We start from the raw sequence: 17548 nt of genomic DNA on the forward strand, positions 1-17548 counted from the left end.
CTCGCAATTAAAACCGTGTATCAGTTTTTAACTATATATTATGATTCAAAATTATACAAAGCTGTCACGCCTCATCACTAGAACTTGATATTTTTTTTTGCAAAAAATTGACGGAAGATATCAAATAGGATAACATAAGTGAAATTAAAGAACTAACTTGTAATATTTTTAGTAAATAATTAAAGTGGAACATTACATTAAGTTAAGAAACTAAAATATATATTAAATCTAAGTTACTCATTTTACAACAAATATGTATTATATATTAAATCTAAGTTATTCATTTTACAACAAACTAGTAAAGGACCCGTGCGTTCGAAGGGGTCGCGCAAGTGTAATAATTTATTTTAAAAAAATTAAAATATAATATATTTTTTTGTTTATATATATATATATATATATATATATATATATATATATATAGTTGGATCAACGTACACAAATTTATTACATAAGAGTTTTTTTTTTAATGTAATGGATGTTAAATGATCAATAAATGGGTTCAAAAATTTCCACAAATAACTTTTTCCAGTTTGGGACATAATAAAGTAAAACATTATTAATTTATAGTAATATAATTTGCTTAATTTTTTTGTATACTATATTAAGGAAATAATCAAAAAATATAATACAAAAATATTTTTACAATTTATTGGTATATTAATATATAATAAACATTCCATTGTTAATGTTATGAATAAACATTCCATTTATCATTGAGATTTTGGACATAAGAAATAAAAATGTATTTATTTAGTAATGGATGAAATTTTCCAATCTGTTACTAATTTGAGGTATAAAAGCGCAAATATTAACCTTCATAATAAATGATTATTTAACCAAAATACATAAACCATGTAAAAGAAATACCAGAACCTCATTTGTTTTAAAATATAGTAATGAATACTACCAAATGTTGAAATTAATTGCAATTGATACAGTAAGGTTTAATGCAACAAAAGATATTGAAACAAAAGGTTCACAATTTTAGTTAAAATTGTGAGAAATAAGTCCAACAACAAAAATGATTTAACTTCGTACAATTCTTTGATCCTTAAAAAACTGGGTTTATACAAAACCTGTCCGCAACCTTTTAGGAAGTGATGATTCATTACCCTGTAAAAAAACAATTACATCCATATAAACAAATGTTAAAACATAATGTATATTTTATACAACTCATTCAATAAAATTCTAATAATAAACAACGACATTTGTTGATATAATATAACTAATGAAAAACTTACGTTCTATAAGTTTTCAAAAACTTCTTTGAACACGACGTTTGTTGTAGAATTCAATGGATGGTTATCCTTGTCATTGATTAATATCTTAAGCCCTTTTTTGCTTTTGACCCTTGATATTGCAACATATAGTTGACCATGACTAAATACACTTCTAGGCAAATACAATCCAACATAATCCAATGACTGACCTTGAGATTTGTTAATTGTCATAGCATAACATATAGTTATGGGAAATTGCCTTCTAGTCATTTTAAATGGCCACGGAGATTGTGTTGGAGTCATATCCATTCTTGGAATATAGATAACCCCTCCAATATTCTTTCCAGATATAATCTTTGCCTCGATAACGTGGTTTGCCAATCTTGTAACTATAAGCCTTGTTCCACTGCAGAGACCTTCAGGTTGATCAATGTTTTGAAGCAACATAATAGGGGTCCCAATCTTCAATTTAATCTTGTGGTTAGGTAGACCGGAAGTTGTAAGTGTATTCAAAAATTCTGGGGTCAAAACATCAAAAGTTTCATTTCCTTCACCGTCAAAAGTGTCTACAGAATCTGAACTTAAATATTCCTTTTCTTCACCTTTGGGATTTTTTTTGAAATTTTATTATTATAAATCTATGTTAGTACATATAAATATATGAATGTATCTATAAATATGTTTACAATGGATAACGCATACCTGGTATGAATCCCAAAACGTATTGATTTATGATGTCAACCGTTTCAATTGTTCCTGCCAATATAGCTCTTGATTGCAAAAATTCTGGATTCTTGTAATTGTTAAGAAAATTCGGATATGTTTCACTAACAATGGCTTCTAGTGGATCATCATAGTTAGAAATCAAGAAATCATTTGGAATAGGAATATCCGTGTAACCATCGTTAGGTTCTTCCAATTTCCCATCGCCAACTTTTAATATCCAATTAGAAAACAATTCTAATTCAGATGTACTTGAAGTATTGGCGGCTTGTTGGAGTCGCATGTTCTTTGTAAGCTTCAGCACAACACAATGATCCCAGATGTATGATGAATTTATTGTAGAATGTATTATATCTGAACGGCTGCCCCTTGGTACAACTGGTAATATTTGCCGAAAATCTCCACCAAATACAATTACTTTCCCTCCGCATAATTTGTCAGAACAATTGGAACGCCCCATTATGTCTTTAAGGGTTTTATCAAACGCTTCAAAACAAAATCTGTGTGCCATTGGAGCTTCATCCCAAATTATCAACTTTGTCATTTTTAGTAGCTCTGCACGATCACTACCTTTATCGATATTACATGTAGAAGACTCCATTGTAGGTATTGGAATCTTGAACAGTGAATGAGCCGTTCGACCTCCTGGAAGTAGTAGTGAAGATATGCCCGATGAAGCAACAGTTAAACAAATTTGTTTCTTTGATCTTATGTAGGAAGCTAGAGTTCTCCACATGTAGGTTTTCCCTGTGCCACCGTATCCATACAAAAAAAATACGCCTCCTTGTTGATTGTTTACTGCTTCCATTATTCGCTTGAATACACCTTTTTGCTCATCTAATTTAAAAAAAATACATAGCAAACATGCAGTGAATAAATTAATTATACATTAAAAAAAATTGTAAGATAAAATCATACTTTAAAAGTTAACTTTATAAAATTATGACAAAACTTACAAACATTTAACATATTTACCTATAAGATTTAAGAACAAATTATTGTATTCTTGCAATTGTTCGGCTGGATTGTAACTCCGCTCTTCGTATATGAGCTTATTTCCCAACGGTTCAACCACATATCCACTTGGATAAGGCATTCCAGCAAATTCCTTGAGACTTCGGCTCTTTCTTTGAAGATTTCGTTCAATCTCAATTAATGTTAAATTCATTATCTCTTCATCCGACAACCTCAAACCTTTATACAATAGTAATTATAAGTGTAAACTATAAAACAAATTTACTTTTAAGAATCAAACAAATAAATATAATAAAAATTCACAATATAGGAAAAATAATACCTCTATTGTTTGCAATTCGCTGTTGAGCATATAGTATTCCATCAGCTAAGAGATGACATGTTTTACTCCATACATGTCTTGGCCTGTTAATGCTGCCTGATAATAACATGTGAACAAATAGTAATCTCAAATATTGACCTGAACCCCAATGATTTGCCTCTTTAATAGCTGCAATGAATTCTCTATCATCGCCGATAAAACCCATAGCAAAACAGGCATCCCGAAAAGTATCATATTTTACGTTATTCACTGTTTTTATATCATTATAACTGCGGGGGCCTTTGACATGTGTGATCATCAATCTAAGATAGTACAATTCGCCAGTTGTTGGAGGAACCCATATAAGCCTACCAATTGTGTAACCTTTTTGACGGGGTTTCCATTCTCTTTTTTTCTTAACATAAACAAATTTTGAAACAAATTTGCTGTAAGTTAAATTTTGTGCTTCAGGATACTTGCAATTTGCTTCGAACCATGATGTAAACATCGATTCAGTTACACTTGGTTTTTCCAGAACTGTATTGATACGATCAAAATCAGTGTAATATACCGAATTTTGACCTTCACAATGAAAGTACATTCTCTCAACAGCTGGTTTTCTACCATGGATTGGAAAGGAGAATATCCTCCAAGATGCTTCACTCGGAGAAACGTACCTACAAATAATATAATGAAAGGCAATGGATTTAAAATTAATAGAATGATTATTGTAGACAGAATATATAAATTTTATTATAACACATATAGTCAAAACAGTGTACATATAAAATTTTCTACACCATGCATGTAAAGAAAAACTGCACACTTTTAGTTGAAATAGATAAATTGCATGACATCATATTTCAAGTGATATATTAGAAACATACCTACAATCAATATACTGTTTGATCTCATCAATATTCTGCGGCTGGTTGGAAGTTCCATCATCATTCGGTACAATGACAGCGGTGATTCTGTCGTAATCTTTGTTGATGTACTTGAATAAGTACTTAATCGATGTACTTTGATTGCACCATTCCATGTTTATGTGAGCTTGGTACTTTGTCAACAACTTTGCATTGCACCATTCGAATTTGTTGTTGGAAATTTTTTGATTCACATGATTCGTTGTCAAACAACAGATGTTGTAGAACTTTAGGAGCGGGTTTTAACAAAGGTAACTGAACTTTTCCTGATCCACAACACATGGAAAATTTAGGATTGGACGCATGACGACATTTGTTTTTCCTTTCCGAATACCACATATTTGCACCACAATATTGACATTCAATGACAGGATCCCCTATATCATAATACCCTTCTGATCATCAATAGTATTTAATTCATATGTTAAATGAGTTGTATTTCATAATAATAAAATATTATTTATAGTAAATCATTTTAAAATACCTGATGTAATTTCAAAAGTTTCCATAGCATCTGTTCTATTAGACATTTCATCTTCATCAAAACTTGAATTTGTTGCTGAATTGTAGCCTTTTGACATAACATTTATTGTGTTAAGAATATTGTAATATTCTATGACATATCATAAACAAATTAACTCAAATGAAAAATAATTAAGAATATACCGTCAGATTCATCATTCATATTATCGTCTCCACTATCAGATGCAAAAAGCTCATTGAGTTGCAATTCTGGTATTGGATATTGGTTTGATGTTGTTGCAGCAAATGTATTGTCAAACCTCTTAGATAAGTTAACTCCTAATTTGGTAATGTTTCTGCTTGATATCCTTTTTGATCTGATATTATTATTGGTACTTGACTTAGTCTTTAAGGACGAATGAAGTTGACGACTTACTTCAACGTTGGCTATACCACGACCGTCATTTAGTATGTTTGGCGAAAGTTCTGATAGTGGTATCCTCAAAGCTGTTGAGTCATTGCCGCGTCTTTTATCAAATGTACCGTTTTCTTTTAGAGCAGTTTTCAACCTCTTAGATTTCTTGTCATCAATAACACTCTTTCTATAAATTCTGGCTTTTGCAGCATTCTTCCTCCTCAAAATAGTTTTAAAATGTAATTCTTCGTCTACCATTTTGAATATTTTCTATTATAGTACTCACTCAGTCTCTATAATTCAAAATGATCATACTTGATCATACATCTGAAAAAATTACACATATATAACAGATATTATATATCTTCATCATTATAAATAAAATAAAAGATATATAATTTTATAGTGAATAAAAATATCAAATGTTCACCTGATAAAAAACATAACTTACATTGCCATGGCTTTATTTGAATAAAGTTTTCTTACAGCTTTTGCTCATTCAACATGATAAGTTCATTTCTTGAATTTGGAACAATACTTGAAATGCTAATATATAATATATAAGGTACATGTTAAGAATGAATCATTTCCATTATATATATATATATATATATATATATATATATATATATATATATATATATATATATATATATATATATATATATATATATATATATATTTGGTACGAAACAAAAAGAAAGATCAAAATTAAAATTCACATAAGTAGCTCTTATTTTAATCCATAAAATAGATACATAATTAATTTTAAAATAAATGAAAATAAAAAATCACCAAAGATGAAACATAAAATTTAAAACATAAAAGCGAAAAAACTTTATACAAAATCACCAAAATCGATAATGCAAAATCGAAATAGATAGAAATCAAAATAGATCTAAATCTAGAACACAATAATTAGAACTTAACCGAAATAGATGAAATCAAAAGTCAAAATAAAAAATCACCAAAATCAACAAATTTGAAATATATGGAATCAAAATCAGGAATATTATAACTTGCCATTGTCACCATGCTCACTTTAAATTGAAATTTTAAATTGAGATAGAGGAAAAATAATGGGTTAGAACCAAAATTCGGGGATGAAAATAGTGTAAATAAAGAAGGAAAAAGAATTAAATGAAATTGATTTGGTTATTTGAGATGGATTTTGGAGTAAAATAGAGAATGCACACATATTTATGAAAATGGATTTTCTGGATTTGTTTAAGAAGATATAGAGAATACATAGTGTTTATGAAAATAGTTTTTTTTGGATAAATCAATAATGATTTGTTTGTTTACCGTGATTCAAATAGAATTGACATAAATGTGAATGGAAGAAGGCCGAGAAACTAAATTGAGTTGACTCAAAGCACCCATGAGAATAGAATGAGACCTTAAATCAAATAGAAATATTGTAATGTTGCATAAATTATATTTGTAAAAAATATATATCTTCTAAAAAAGGAAGGTATTCATGTACGAACAAACGCATATATATATATATATATATATATATATATATATATATATATATATATATATATATATATATATATATATATATATATATCATTTAATTTTCGACTTTGTAAAAAAGATGAGATTGATAGATGAAAAAAAATAAAACCTCTTACCTTTTCTCCTTTGTAACTCTGACACACAAATGCGCGCTGATGGATGAACAAATAACTGAAATTGAAATTGAAACGAAAGGATTGTAATCAACCTAAAATGATTTGCACAACTATATACTATTCAATTTTTGATTTGTAAAAAATGATGAGATACGTAGATGAAGAAAATAAAACACATACATTTTCTCTTTTTGAATTTGAAACTCCGCCACACCAATGCTCGGCGGATGAAAATTGGTTATTATGGGAGAATCAAGGAGATTTAGGGTTAATGGAAATAGTGAAATACACTGAAAGAGTAAAAAAAGCAGTGAAAAATATCTTTGGAAAGATGAAATTGTGTTTATTGATATTTGTAATTGAAAGGGATACAATGTGTTTGACAAAGAATTTGAAAGAGTTTATTGGTATATGAATTAGAAAGTTATTAATATCTTTGGAAAGTTATTAATTTTTATATATTAAAAGTAGATACGTATTAGATGTTATTTTGAAAGTTATTTAGAAAAAATGAAAAAAAATAAAATGATAAATTAATTTAAAAAATACAAAGGTAAAATTGACATGCTTCATAAATGTAGGGGTATGACTCATGAGGATAATGTCATGGGTATAATTAAAATTTTCTTCTTCTAGTAGGCTAACCCTAAATATACACGGCCCATTCCATTCATCTTTTCACCTTTCTTCCACCTCGTTCCATCCTGCTCCGCTTCCGGCGACTAAAAGCGGCGGACAACCTGTGCTCCGCCGAGTCACTGTCATCCTAAACACAAACCGAGTTAACCCTGTTACACATAGTTAGTTACAAGTCCAAAACCAAACACCACTATCTTCTCCGATTACAGTCTCCAATGGAAGGGTTAAAGGTTTCAGAAGCTAGCTTAATAGTTCACATTCATCCTTCTAAAAGCAATCAAGTTTCAAAATCAGTTCTTCGTGAACTCAGCACTATGCTTTTCACGTAACCTTTCTTCAACCAATTAATCATACACTTTCAAATATCACAATCAACGTGACTATTTATTTATTTTGTTTTTGTTGCGTCTCTTTGCAGGTACAACGAGGTCTTCGACGGTGTCGTTTTGGCTTACGATGTTAACTCGTTAGACAAATGCGCGAAGATTCTTCCTGGAGTTTTCCCTTATTTCGGTGTTAATTTGAAGGTTAATCTGTTACTTTTTTCTCCCAAGCCAGATATGCTTTTAGGTATTTTTAATTTCTTCTGTTAATGCTGCGAGTTTTGTTTCGTTCTATTGTTTTAAGAAAAATCAACAAATCGTGGTAGCTCAATTTTCTCGGGTTAGTTAATTGATTAATAGGGTTTGTGATGTGTTGTTTTTTTCAGAAGGAAAGGTAGTGAAACTTACACATGAGTCTATTCATGTTGTTGTGCTTGGATTTGCTTCTGCGATTATAACGGAGAAAGATATCAGGGCAGAGTTTGTGTACAAGATGGTGAGCTTCTCCCAGGAATGTTTTGATGGTTATATATGTGTGTGGCTTTAGTACTCAGTAGTGGTGATGTGTGGTTTTTGTTTTTGTAGAAGCACGGGCAAGAAGTGTATGCGAGCAACTCTCACAAACGACATGTGATAAAGGTTGGAACCACGATAAAATTTTTGGTCAAGAGGTATGAAGTACTTTTAAATTGCTTCAAATTAGATTAGATTTGTTCAATGCTTCTTTTTGCGTTACAATTGCATGAAAATCTGTTTTGATATCATGATAGGTAGGTCTCAAGTTTGGTTTCTTTTTTCTGATCTCTATCCTCTAGATGGGTTGCATTGCGTATCCTAATTGATTTTTGATGCGATGAAGAAGCACTATGTATATGTACATTTGTATGAGTAGTAGCTAATATTAATATAACTCTATACCGCTGTATCATTGGTTGTACATGAATATATTAAAACAGATTTGGCTGCCTTATAAGCAAATCTGTTGAGAGTGACGGGAGTTGGACTTCTACTAACATATATACACCCCTTTCTGTGTTTTTGGATGTATATCTAGTATCTACTAGGAAGGTTTGCCCGTTCTTTGTATAAATACTTGTCCTATTTTAGGTCTTGTCTAGTCTAGAAGCACCCTTTAAGGCGCACACACACATTCTGCTATAACCAAATCACAAATGCACCAAAATGTACAAAAGTTGTAATTTTGGTATCCTTACTTACTCTTTCCAAAACCTTAAAAATGAGCCTTTAATAATTGCTCTTCGGGAGTCTTTCTCACTTGTCGATGTGTATGCACCTACACTTTGTCATTGGCAAGTCATACACTCACATCTTATCTTATATCTCTTAATAGTAATATTTGTTTATTTGTATAGGATTTAATTTGAAGAGTATTATTTGTTTTTCTGTTAGTTGTTAGCCTTTACTACATGTTGGATAACTTTGGTGGTTATGGTGACTTGACACAGTCGCCACTTTCTTTCATTGATAGTATATCTTCAAATAGTTTTAAAATGACCCTGGGTAAAATTTGAGCATGGGTTATGAGTTGAACATTGTATCAAATGATTAATTTTGGTGATTAATCGCTGCAGCTTTGATGAAGAAATGCTTCATGTTTATGGATCTCTAGTTCCAGATAACACAGGAAGCATACATTGGTTGGATAAGAAACTGGAAGTTGTTTCCCACTCTGACAGGTTTTTCTCTTCCAAATATTTGTCAAGTCTAAAGAATATTCTTAAAGTACATATCTTTGTGCTTATCTATCTTAGAAAATTTGACAGGAGCATAAAAAAGAGAGAAAATGATGGACAGCCATTAATGTCAGATAAAGATGCTTTAGATGGGGAACCATCAACCGTTGACACTGCCCAAAAACTAAAGAAGTCGAAGAAGCAAAAACTCAAAGAAGAATCTTGAATGCAACTAATATTCACAGGTAAAATATCTATTTTAGTTTAAAGGTTTTTATATTATGTCTTAAAATTTGATGGCGATGTGTTGTTTGGTGACTTTGTTTCTGCATTAATTTATTTAAAGTAAAATTACTGTTAAAATATATGTTATAAATTTAACAAGGTCATCATGTGAAGAAAGAACAGTGTGTAACTTGATTGCGGTTCATTAATATACTCTCTTGGACACCTTGCACTCACTATAGGATTGTCACTTCCTCTGCTGGAAGAAATATTTCAAATAGAGGAGAATTCTTTGTGCATACAGAAAAAGGTTAATTCAAGAGACACGAAAAAAATGAAGAATTATTAAGGCTGCCCTGTTTCTGCATGTTTGATACACAGGCCCTCTTTGAAGAACATCAAACAGAAGCAAGAAAATAGATGATCTCGTAACAAATTCAGCCGTAAAGAGACGGTTAAAGTTGTGTGCATTCTCTTCCTAGTCTTCTAATGTATCCAGCTAACAGTTGCCAAACACTGCAATTATGCAACCTTGCCTAGGTTTTCTGGCTTTGTTTGGTATGCTGGTCAAACCAGAACCCATGTCCACCCCTAACATATACTCCTTCTAAATTCAATTATTTTATACTTCTAGTTGAATTAGATTTCCAGCATCTATATTTGTTTAACTTCATTTGTTTTTTTGGAGCATGGTTAATGGTTACAATCTGATTAATGGCAAATTGACAATGCAGAGTAGCTAAGTCTATGGATGGAAGAGTTTGGTGTATTACTTTTTATTCAAGGACACATCCAACAGGGAAAACAATTGGCATGCCATTACTGATGGGATTTGCTTCAGCCTTGGGAATGCTTGCACTGGTTGTATCAATTAGATCCCACTCTTTTCACAATTTGTATGATGGTAATATGAGGAACCTTGCTTCTAATTTAAGAAAAATTCTTATATAGAAACAAACATAGCTTTTACAAATTTCTCCTAATTTAAAGTGTGAATTTAGAAGCCAGTCTTTTATTATTATTTTTATTAAAGTTTTTTTAGGGTACCATCTTTTTCTATTTGTAAAAAGCATGAAATCATTGAATTCGTTTTGAAGTGGGACATCCAAATTGTAGACTAGCTCTTAAAACAGAAAGGATGGCAAAGAGTGGTCACATTTTGAGATGGATAAATACTGAACGGTCTTCACCTTTTACCATTTGTCTGAAGATTAATGTTACATAGAACTTGGAACAAATTTCATTTGTTATCGTTACCAGCTTCTCTAGTCTAATATGGGTCCATTTATCTAAGCTTTTTTAATAAATTTTTTGTAGTGTTCTGGATTTTTATTTTAAAAAAAGTTATAAAAGTTTTAAAAATAAATTCAAAAGAAATATTAGATTAAGGAATTTCTTAATGCATCTTATATATTACTTAGGCATTATGTGAAAATATTTAAATGCCCTCAGATTATGGAGATGGATCTTCGAATTTACTCAATTTTGAGTTAACGTTAGAATATCCCGGAGATTCATCTTCAAACTTATTTTGAAGTTGTATCTTTGAAATGTATTAGAATTTAAATTGCGTTAGAATCTTTCTCTTTTTTTTTATTTTTGAAAAATCTCATTCTTTTCAAACTCTCAAATTTATTTTTATTACCAAGTTCAAAATCAAACAACTAAGGTCAAAGGATCTTCAGTTAACATCAGAAACATCATCTAACACTGAAGCAAAGTGAAAAATTGTAAGTTTTTGATGTTTTGTTAAGTTTTTGTGTAAATGAGTAGAAAATGATGATTTAGGTATCAAATGTGTAGGAAATGCAAGAATGTTAGTTTATACATGTTGTAAAACACGTTTGTTTGTTGAAAATCATGATCAAACTATTTATTTTGAGGTTTGCATTTTTGTATTGCCTCCATTAATGAACTGGAGAGTTGTAGAAAATTTCGGAGATGAGTCTCCAAAAATATTTTAACGTTTGAATTCATTTATCCAAAGCTGCATCTCCGTAAAATAGCTATCTGTTTTATTTTTGGTTTTCGTGTTTGTAGTGTTGTTTGCTTACACTAATTATTTGGTTTACTTTAACTTACAAGCATTATGGTTGATAGACACGATTGGTTGAGGCATGAGAGAATTGCACAACATACATTAGTGCGGTGGGAGAAGAGTCGGGTTTCAAAGGCTTCACTTTGGCCATGCATCGACATCTACTTATAGGACTCATGTTTCTCTATCTTCTTCTTCCCGTATGCGATGAGTTTCACCTACCAATGCATCACTCCCTCCATCCTCCCGCGGGCGCCAGGTTTTACCTATTTATGCGCTAGAGGTACCTGAGTCACCGATGGTACCGGAGGCACCAGTACCACCTCCGTCGAATTATGCTTATGAGTCAATGCCACCTCTGACGAATTATGCTTTTGAGTCAATGCAACCTCTTACTGTTGATGTTGCTGAGCCAGTGCCACCACCGGATGGTGAGCCTATTGAGGATGCTGAGCCAGAGCCATTTAGAGGAGGCCTTGTATAGTTTTCACTATTGTCTCTGTACCCAGACCATACTGCCAGACATATCTGAGACTGAGAGGTAGCATTAGTTGGATTCATTCTTTTAATTTACGTTTATTTTAATTTACAAGTTTCTAACATTGATTTATTATTCTGCGGGACCGTGATCCACTGAAGATTATTAACCATAGGCAGAAGATTACTCGCTTGTCTCTTCCAAATGAGGAGTGATTTCAGGCAGCTCTGTCCCTATCTGGGATGATGGACTTGTGCATGACCGATTATATTACGCTCAACCATGAGATGCTTAATGCATTCGTGGAGAGATGGCATGCCAAGACCTCGTCATTTTTTCTCCCGCTTGGTGAGATGTCTATCACACTCGACGATGAGGAACCTTTTAGATCATGGGAGGATTAACAAAGACGAGACACTCGAGATGATGGTAGACTATGTGAGAGTTGACCCAACGGATTCTATGACGGAGATGGATAGAACTAGGGGGGCTCATGCAAAGTTTGAATTCTTGAAAAAGGTATATACAAATGAGCTCGATAGAGCAGAGTAGGCTAAAGGTGCTTACGATCATGTGGGGCTACAGATAGTGCATGCTATGAGAGCATACCTGCTATGTTTAGTTGACACTACGATTTTTATGGACAAGAGTGCCACTTATACATATGTCATTTACCCATGATACTTTGAGGAATTTCGAGTGGATTCATGAGTACAACAGAGGGGCATTTTTTGCTCAACTTGTACTCAAAGTTATTAGAGGGTTGTAGGCGGAAGACGAAACATGTCATGGACAACATCACACTACTGATGGTAACATTTATTGGTTTTTTAGTGTTTTTATGTCCTTTTCATTTCATCTTTATAACGCCATTACTGATGATTCATGTGTTCCAAATTTTTTAGGCTTGGATCCTCCAACACTTCCCGTGCATCTCCAATTGGGCGAGTGTACTGACTTACATTGAGGATATGTCGCGTGCTACTGCATTTGCCCTGCTCAGAGAAAATCAGACGACAAAGTCGTTATGAGTGTATCTTGACTGCTTGATTGCCGAGGACATGCACTTCAACAACTATTTTGATTACCGCGAGACACATCTATTTAACGAGATAATGTTATACTCTGGATGGTTGGATTGCGAATCACGTCTCACTACTGCTCATCTGCCTGAGCGCGTGATACGACAGTTCAACTACACTCATACCATTTCTAGACACCTTGTTGTCTCTTCTCCTCCTACTTTGACACGTGGGGAGATATATGCCATGTTTGATGATTATGAGAGTCATTTGGTACCAGAGCAGACACATAGTACCATAACTTAGAGTGATTGGAGCTACCTCGACGAGTACATCAGGTGGTTCTTCAGGGTGTTACATCCGTATATGGTGCTAGCTGCTTCAGGAGATCCACCGATGTCAGCTCATCTGGAGATACTAGAGGAGGAGCAGGAACAATTAGATCATGCTGAGGATGGCTTGCCTAAATGTCGTTGCATAGTGGAGATTGCACATGCAAACATTGACATATGTATCTTCCTAGATGAGTCTGATGTGAGGCAGGTCCTAGATGCCATCATAATGGAGGCATGAGGGACATTGATGTACCAAAGACAACGTAGGAGGACGGGGGAGATTGATAACCGAAGAGGCAGATGAGATGTAGTCCGACATACATAGTAATGCATTAGTATATAGTAGTTATACTTTGGATTCATTATGAAGTGTACTTTACTTTACAAAATTTGGTTGATTGGTTTGTGTGCTTAATTGTAAATCTAAAACACTAACTAAAGTTTAGCAAATATAATTATAAAAGCAATTAAATTCCCCTTTCAAATCATCTATCCCTAAATGTAAGAAATATCTTGAATCAAATATAATTATAATGACGACCTTCTACAAAGAAGAAAAGAAAAGAAAATTATAACCTAAAAACCGTCCCTACAACGAAAAAAATGAATTAATAGAAAAAACTCCTATGTAGGATTCAAGTACTAAAAATAGTGTGGCGGACTTTCATCAGCACTATCAATGTGGAAGTGCGTACAAAATAAGGCAGAAGTTTTTGACTTTTAACCTTCATTCTAAGAGACGACACAAATGAGTGGTTTGACCAATTACCAACATGAAGGATAACCACATGGACCACCACAGAGAAAAAATTTCTTGATGAATGCTTCCCTTTTCTCATTTTGTTATAAATACATATGATATATATACTTCTAGACAAAAAGAGGGAGAATCACTAGGTGAAGCCTACAAAATATTCAAGAAGATCTTATCTGTCTGACCAACACACAACTTTTACGACACAGACCAAATGCAAATATTTTGCAATAACCTTAAACTGAAGACAAATTAGATACATTCTACATCAATTGCAATGCTTTAAACTTCAAAATTGCTACTCATATGATTTTTTTTTTATCGAAGTTGTTGTTGCAAATGAGAAGTTGGAGATGTATTGTAGGTGTTCCACTACTAAGTAAGGGATCATTCATCATGACATAATGGAGAACCATATTCTCAACAATAATAAAAAGATTCAATATGTAATGAAAATTGAGGTAGAAAAGAGAATGACAACATCAACTTGGACAAACCACCAATTGATCAAGTTCACCAAATGAATAACATTTGTTGTGATATGTTTGGAGAATTTTACTTCATTATGAGTTATGTGTAGATCTATGTGATTGCAGGTATAATATATGTCACAACCATTTGACCTATATGGTTTTGATGATGACAACATCATGAGGTATTTATCTGAAATTATGATCAAGTTTTTATGTTTGGGAGATTAAGATGTCAAATTCAATCTCTTAAGGACAACACCCAATGTCAAGCAGCGTTCGCTGGAATCCATGATGATCTTCAGTTAAGCAATATCTCTAATGATGGTGTCTATCAAGAAGCCTTATCAAGCCTCGCTAAATAAAAAAGTCAAGTCCCAAATAAAATGTTCAATGGTTGATGTATCTAGTACGAGATCTTGAACCTTTGGAGTTTGTGATGAAGGAGAATGGCGATCCAAAACGCAGTAAAATTTAAAATTTCTCCTTTAATGATCCTTACGAATGGGCATGATCAGTGATAGAATCGTTACCTCTTGTGGCGATCACGAACGTTGAACGATGACAACGCCTCTACTCAGTCCACACGAACGGATTCTTTCAAATCTCAGTGCTAGCTGCTACAAATGAAGGCTTTGAGTGAGAGAGAGAGAGAAACGAAATTGCAAGTGTAACAATGCTTCTACACAAGGGTTCTATTTATAGAACCACTTGTGTGGGCTGCAAGCTAAAAAGCCCACTCAGGTGTATATGGCCCATATCTTATAATATGCCAAAATCACTTAAGCGCGTGGTACCTTACCATATTTCGTATTCTACTTAAGTACGCCGTACCTTACGATGTTCTATAATTCACTTAAGGGCACCGTACATTACAGTATTCCTTAATTACTCTATCTCTCATCAATCCGTCCTTTGTGTGTGACCCTATAGGTTTTCGCAGCATTGGCAATTATATTAAATCACGTATTTAACATAATAAACAGTGAACGGTATCTAGCAACACATCACTGCTACCTAAGACACGAAAATGTCATGTGATCTGACAAATCCTTCTATGATAATAATTATGTGTATAATTACCCTTTTGCCCTTATGTCTATATTGAACACAAGGCATAGACCGTGTCATCCTTGTCCAGTTCAATATTGGGCCCATAGACATTTATCCTGTTACGCAGGATGGGAAAATTCCATCTAGGTCACTCATGTCCCTTAGCATGCTTCGTGGAGTACCCATCAACTGTCTTTATGGTCATCCAGTTACGGACAACGTTTGATCAACAATAAGGCACTCGACTCTACATCTAGGGTCCATAATGGTTTCAGGTCGAAGGGTGGTATACACCATTATCACCATGAGAATAACTTATGACACTTTGCATAACATTCTATATAGTATTCTCATAGCGGGTCAATCCAGTATAAATATTACTCTTAATATTCATACCTATGTTTGAGACTTGATAACTCCTTATCCATGATCCATGAGATGTGATCATCAGTCTATAAACATAATACTCTTCATGCTTTAATGTTATCCCACTTCACAATAAAGCTCGACTACGGATACTTTAAGAATAGTGTCCTTATGTTTAATGTGATCTCATGATTAAGTCACACTTGATACATTAAACGGACTATCTATTCCAGGGACTTTATTAAACAAACATAATAAAGAAAACGCCTTTTATTATTAATAAACAATTCGATACAAGTACCAAAAGTATTGGCCTCTAGGGCTTACACCAGCATGTGAAAGAGAGGAAATGTGAAAGCTCGCCTAGCCTGTGTCTGAGTGATCAGAGTCTTGAAAAAGATAGAAGAGTAATTATTAAATTACTAAGGCAATACACACATTCACCTAAAATTGTTTTAAACCTTTCCATTTGATAAAACACCATAAAACCCTTAGAGGAATCATTATGGTGCTTGTGGAATTGATAAAGGGTGTTCCTAAACATTTATGAGGCTTATATACACCACCTAGTCGATTAAGGCCCGTATAAAATCAATTAGAGCAAGGTTTAAAGCTTATTTATCGATTAAGAACAATTATAAACGATTAGGACACTGGCCGTTGTAGGATTTCATTTTTGAAAATTAAGGTTGGTGTTTTTTTTGAAGCGCATAATCGATTAGACTTAGTACATAATCAATTATGAACATTAAAAAGCGCATGAATGGTTTTCCTTTTTAAGCAAGATTTCTCTCATATAAATAAATAACTCTCATCACTTTCAAATCACACCAGAAAAAGTGTTTTGACATACTTTCTCACTATCTACTCATTTTCTTCTTATTTATTTCATTTCACTATTTTACCACTTATTGGATATGTGACTTCAAACACAAGAGGGGGTGAATTATGTGGCTCTGAAAAATAATATCCAAATTTAAAAGTATTTGGTAAAAGAAATTGTTTAAAACAACTTTGTAATTTGAAAAAATACTAAGCAACAAAATAAATTAATAGAATAAAAACATAGTGAAGAAGAGACGAAGACACTCATAAATAAACAAATAGTCGAAATAAAACGAGATAAGGGATAAGAAGATTGCACAAGATATTTATAGAGGTTCGGTCTAACCACTCAACTTATTCTTCTCTCCAATAATTTCTTCTTGAGAGTTTTTTTTATAGATGTGATTTTTTCACAGGTTATGTCCACAAACCCATCCTCTAAGCCAAACAGAGATTTTAACGGAAAATCTCACAAACCAAATGATTATTTTTACACCATGCACAACTCATGAACCAAATTGATATTTTCACGAACAATCTCACGAACCAAATTAAAGCTTTTATACCGTGTGAATCTCACGAACCAAACAAATATTTTCACTGAAAATCTCACAATGAAAATGAGAGTTTTTATACTAGTCTAAGCTCATGAACCAAA

General features: G+C 32.7%; 2 protein-coding genes across 3 annotated transcripts; one reads left to right on the plus strand and one right to left on the minus strand.

Annotated features, from left to right (window-relative positions):
• Window positions 1-1250: 1250 nt before the first annotated feature.
• On the minus strand, window positions 1251-5286 carry LOC127130792 (uncharacterized). Its single transcript, XM_051059756.1, has 8 exons — window positions 4818-5286; window positions 4636-4722; window positions 4113-4209; window positions 3385-3902; window positions 3247-3342; window positions 2925-3143; window positions 1929-2786; window positions 1251-1828 (listed from the first exon to the last, which is right to left on the minus strand). Exons 1-8 carry the CDS (start codon window positions 5284-5286, stop codon window positions 1251-1253), a joined length of 2922 nt encoding a protein of 973 aa, XP_050915713.1.
• A 1943-nt stretch (window positions 5287-7229) lies between these two features.
• LOC127126917 (uncharacterized) lies at window positions 7230-10556 on the plus strand. 2 transcript variants are annotated; one of them, XM_051055951.1, is made up of 7 exons: window positions 7230-7632; window positions 7726-7877; window positions 8017-8126; window positions 8216-8301; window positions 9223-9327; window positions 9415-9569; window positions 10284-10556. In XM_051055951.1, the coding sequence occupies exons 1-6, from the start codon at window positions 7523-7525 to the stop codon at window positions 9548-9550; spliced, it is 699 nt and encodes a 232-aa protein (XP_050911908.1). In that variant the 5' UTR covers window positions 7230-7522; the 3' UTR covers window positions 9551-9569; window positions 10284-10556. The 2 variants fall into 2 exon arrangements, with proteins under 2 accessions (XP_050911908.1, XP_050911909.1); XM_051055952.1 differs by lacking the exon at window positions 10284-10556 and adding an exon at window positions 9931-10107.
• The last annotated feature ends 6992 nt before the right edge of the window (window positions 10557-17548 follow it).

Source organism: Lathyrus oleraceus, chromosome 3 (assembly GCF_024323335.1).
Source record: "Lathyrus oleraceus cultivar Zhongwan6 chromosome 3, CAAS_Psat_ZW6_1.0, whole genome shotgun sequence".
Taxonomy (NCBI): Eukaryota; Viridiplantae; Streptophyta; class Magnoliopsida; order Fabales; family Fabaceae; genus Lathyrus; species Lathyrus oleraceus.